Source organism: Pyxicephalus adspersus, chromosome 7 (assembly GCF_032062135.1).
Source record: "Pyxicephalus adspersus chromosome 7, UCB_Pads_2.0, whole genome shotgun sequence".
NCBI lineage: Eukaryota > Metazoa > Chordata > Amphibia > Anura > Pyxicephalidae > Pyxicephalus > Pyxicephalus adspersus.
Genome location: NC_092864.1, coordinates 39196342 through 39201484, shown reverse-complemented (window position 1 = coordinate 39201484; position 5143 = coordinate 39196342). Strand labels below are relative to the sequence as shown.

At 42.3% G+C, this 5143-nt stretch overlaps 1 protein-coding gene across 1 annotated transcript in view; it reads right to left on the bottom strand.

Moving 5' to 3' along the window:
• The window catches only part of RIF1 (replication timing regulatory factor 1), a gene marked incomplete at its 3' end in the record, with an annotated part of 24710 nt that extends 19690 nt beyond the window's left edge, over nucleotides 1-5020 (bottom strand). Inside the window, 4 exon segments of the mRNA XM_072416888.1 lie at nucleotides 2122-2218; nucleotides 2612-2690; nucleotides 3033-3149; nucleotides 4871-5020. Coding sequence (XP_072272989.1) covers nucleotides 2122-2218; nucleotides 2612-2690; nucleotides 3033-3139 — 283 coding nt within the window.
• Between the last annotated feature and the right edge of the window lie 123 nt (nucleotides 5021-5143).

Sequence of the window (5143 nt, the reverse complement as noted above, 5' to 3'; positions counted from 1 at the left end):
AAAAAACCCACAAAATAAAAGTATAAATAAACATTTTAGTTCACCAAGCATCATCATTGCCCAGTGCCTTGATTTACATTTTGCCCACTGTTATAGCCCTGACCTCGAGTTGAACTTTTGATGACTTATAAATCACTTCCTGAATGTATCATTTGATCACTTTTGTCTTTGACCTTGATTGTTCCTGACTTATTACTAGAGACATGACCACATGGCATCTCGCAAGCGCTGTTTTGGAGGAACGTGAAGCCAGCGATAGCGATTTGGAGTCCCTTGTGGAATCGAGAGATAGTGATTCACAGAAAAAGTGAACTAAGCAACTATTCTGAACCTGGGGTCAGTGCTGTGCACACATGGTGCCCTATTGACCTTGATGCGGACCAGGCAGCACCACCAAGACTTCAATTTACCGGATCACCTGGGATAAAAATTGAGGCATGCCAGAATAGCACAGAATACAGTACTTTACACGGAAAAAAGGAACACAGTTCAACCCCTATTTAATGTACAGCGCTGCGTAATATGTTGGCGCTATATAAATCCTGTTTAATAATAATAACCCCAGATACAGACATTATGGATTGGCAACATCTTCAGTGCTATCCCTGAGCAATTGCTAGGTCAGGGCTATTGTGTCACAACGGACAATTTCTACACATCTGAGCGTTAGGAGTTCCTTCTGCAACACAAAACAGATGCGTATGGAACTGTTATGTCTAACTGGCACAACCTGCCATCACGGTTTGCAAAAGGGAAGCTGAAGACAGGGGAAATTGTTGCCTGGCAGAAAGGCAAAATGATGGCCCTGAGATGGCGTGACAAGAAAGATGTGTGCCTGATGAGTACTGTCCATGATGCCTCCACCGTTCTGGTACGCACAAAACGTGGGAAAGAAGTGATGAAGCCACAGGTGGTGATTGACTACAATAACACCATGGGAGGTGTCGACAGTGCTGACCAAGCCATGACATTCTACCCAGCGATGAGGAAACCGCAAAGGAAGTACTACAAGAAGATTTTCAGGCATCTTGTTGAGCAGTGCCTTTGGAATGCCTACATTCTGTAGAGAAAAAAAGTGGCAGAGGCCTGGGAATCATTCAGAATTTATTTTGCAAGTTTCCGAATCCATAGTCAAGAACCACCAAACACCATCAGTGGCAATGAATAGACCTGGACGACGTGCTTCCACCGTTGTCAACCCAGAACGCCAGACTGGTCATCACTTCACTGAATACATCCCACCAACCCAGAAAAAGGCAGCACCTACAAGGATGTGCATGGTTTGCTGCTCAAAGACTGATGACAGAGGAAAGAAGATCAGAAAGGAAACCAGGTTCTACTGTCCTAACTGTGACCCTGCTTCAAAATCTACCACACCGGGATGTCTACTAGAAATGTAGCAGAAGAAGCAGAAGCATAACTGCAGTTGTCAAGAGTAACTGTGTGCTTCCATCTAAGCACGTGGTGGCAGTCTACCTGTGGTGGTGTGTGTGGCAAGGGTTATCAGAGTGGTGAACCTTGCCCCATGACGTTCCCTCTTCAGCCTGCAGGTGTGTGGACTGTTGCGAGCGTGCTGAAAAGTCTATGCGCAGGGGTGCGGGCTGAGAGGGCGTTCGTCATAGGGTCTACAACATTAAACCCCACAAGCTTAAAAACAGTGAAATCAATGGTGTCTGAAAAAAAAAAAAATCTATCTAATCCATTTATGTGGATTCATTGCTGATGAAGGACAACATCTAGATTAATACTGGATTGATAAAAACATCAAAACATTTTATTTATCTAAAACTTTACTTTTTACCAACACAGGGGAAAGAATAAAGGTTTATTTATTGCTAAGAGAAATATCCCCTTTTGGGGGGACAAAATAATACCCATGGGGGCAGACTGCAACAATGCACTTTTGTATTAAAATGAAGACAACTTTCAACCTTTATCAGGTAACTACTATTACTAATTGTCTACCTGTCTGAGTGTCAAAATGCCTCTAACGGTTTGACAGAGTTGACAGCAATATCCCAAACATAATTTTAATAATTTAACATTGTATCGCAAGTAAAATTAAACACAACAGAAATAATCAAATCAGGAGGAAAAAAAACAAAACATTGTAACCTGTACCTGATAAGCTTAATGCAACGTTACTGTAAAATACACAAAATCCCATTGTTTGAAGCGCTGCATTACTGAGGTCTGAATTCTGGTGAGAAATATGTGTCTGAAAAATAAAGTGTCATAATAATAGCACATGAAAAAAAAACTCCCAACAAAAATCCAGGAAAACTAAAAGGTATGATTTTATACTAATAAAAGTAATCTTTGGTGGTAGGTGAATACTCTGCCTCCAGTATGACTTAAAACATAGCTGGCTGAAACTAAAATCTTACCAATAATAATAAAAAAAAGTGTTTATATAGTGCCACCATATTACACAGCACTGTACATATAAATATTAAATATATATTATGTAGGATTCTTTGTTTTGCTTGGGATAATTACATATTTAGCAAAATGTATACTGCCAGCTCCAGACCAATCTATCTGTCAAAAAAGTCACACTACTTTATGTCAAGTTTAAACATTTGCAGAAAACAGACATTTTTCTTCTTACCTTAAAAACTTTAAGTAGACGGGAGAAATGCTTTGAAACCGAGACATTGAAAACTTTGCCATCTTCTCCACTAAGGCAGCTACAAAAAGACCAGAAATGAAATGGTATATGTTGCCCTAAATATATGCACAACATATTTTAGTTAGTTTAGTTTATATAGCTACTACATTTAGAAAAAAGGTAACTACTACATTTAGAACTAAAGTTTTAATGTATTACATTTTGGCTTCTTGATTAAGACACTTGGAGGGGATGACATTTACCCAGCAAAGTGGGAATTCCTAGTAAACACAGATTCATCATTAATTTTGTAGAGCAACAGACTATTACCCTCAGTAAATCAGGCCCAATGCCTTCATTGGAATAGTTTGCACAGAGGAAATTTGGAATTTAGTTCTTTGTTAAATGTAATTTTACTCACTTTGCAATAGAGAGATAAGCATCTGTCCGTTCTGTATGTGAGGTAGTTGTGTCCTCTATTGTTTCTAGTAACGGCAAGAGTTGAGCGTTTTCTAAATTAGCAGCCATATTCCCAAATCTATAAACAAGAGAAAAAAAAAAAAAAAGTAAAGCGTGTGTTTTGCTTCAAATGTAAAGTTTGATTAAATCATGTATTTATTTTTCTGTAAATGCACTGAATACAAAATGAAAGAAAAAAAAAAAATCTATATTTTGGCCTTTAATGTTAGTATATTGTTTGTTTTGCAGGAGGAAATAGTGATTGCCCTCTTCTTCCGATCTCTTTAAAACCAGCGGAAAAACTTGTTCTTAAAAATGTCATTTGTGTTCATTTCTAGTAACAGTACAAGGAACCAGTGCTGCAGGGACAGAACTGTTCTGTTTCATAGGCACCCTGGACCCTAGAATTTCAACCATGGGTGGAGCCACAAAACTCGGCATGGCAGTAGTTAAAAGATGTGTATCAGCTCTGGAAACATCAGAGGATGTACCTAGGTTTCTCAACCAGGGTTCCTGCAAAGGTTGCTAGTTTGTGACCCTCAGGTCAGTTTAGGTGACATCAACGAATTTTTGGCTATAGGTAAAGATGACATTCTTACTGTTAGCCTGCAGAGTAAGAGGGATTTTTCCCACTGACCACCATGCTAATATACTGTGATTTGTGGATCAAGTAATTATAGGAGGGGTCATGAAAGTGTTTCCCCCATGTTAAAAGATAGGCTGGCACAGATGCTTGAAAATATACTGTATTCTATTACAGTGAAATTGTGACTGAAAGACTATGAAGAGGATCGCCAACCTCACACAAGTCTGCGGTGAAGATGGTGTCTTCCAAAAATGCAGCAATGACAGATCTGGATCCATCACCACCACAGGGCCACTGCACAGATAAATGTGGCATAATTGGCAAATATGCTGTGCATAGGCAAAAGGTGGGCGATGCAGAACCTCCAAGGCCACCTCATAAACAAGAGAAGGGGCACACAGAACCCCCCATCTCATAAGCAAGGGACGAGGGGGGGGGGGTAGACGCAGAACCCCATCCACCTCATAGGCGAGGGAAGGGGGGACACAAAACCCCCCGGCCGCCTCATAGGCAAGTGAAGGCAGTGTTCAATCCAGAAGTTTTTTTTTTTAACTGGGTGGCAGCACCTGTATTGTAACCCAACTTATTAGTAACCATCAAAAATACAACCAGGTGGTGCGCCCAGCTAGAATAGGCTGGGGAGAACACTGGGGCACTGCACAACCCCTGACCTCCCTATATGTGAGGGAAGGAGGACAGGGAATAATCCTGGCAGCCTTACAAGTCAGACCCCTGCATATTCCAGCTGCTTTAGGAATTATCCCGTGTGGCCTGGTCATTTATAAATGGGCCCAGTGTGATCTGAGGTGACACTTACACAGGTGACACTTACACTGTCATTCACACAATCTGAGTCACATTTCTGGCCCTCCCGACTGACTTTTTAAACAATATAGTCCAAGAACCAATCACTTTCTCCTCATCAACCAAACATTTGTTTTCGGTCACAACATTAGCAGAGCAGCCATGACAGGGCCCTCCATGCACGGTCCTTTGTGATGTCCCCAGGAAGCACTATGGGGGCTGACATAGCACAGAGGATTACAGGGCACGCTGGGATTTTTAGTCCCGTCACAACTGCAGGAAGACTCTGAGGCCTCACAGCTGAGACTTCCACACTCACTACAAAGCGCTACTAATAGGAGCCGGGTCACAGGTGGGTGGGTGACAGCCTCACACATTCGGTAACCATGGAGCGCACTGCCAGCTCTTACCTCCGCCACCCCGGACACAGAACCTCCGCTCACCGTCTCCCGCCAGCTCCTGATTTCCCCGCGCTCTGCTAGCCCCGCCTCTTACAGCTCCCTCCAACTCTTAAATGTGAGAGATTGGTCTGGAGCAGGGCGCCTTGTTAATATACAGCCGAGCTAATCGATGTGCGGCGACGAAACAAGTCGTGCTCTGAGTGGACAGAGGTGTCAGTGACAGGCTGTCCACCGAGTGCCGAGCTGATCGATGCTTTCTAGGCACGTGTCTTGCAGATAATA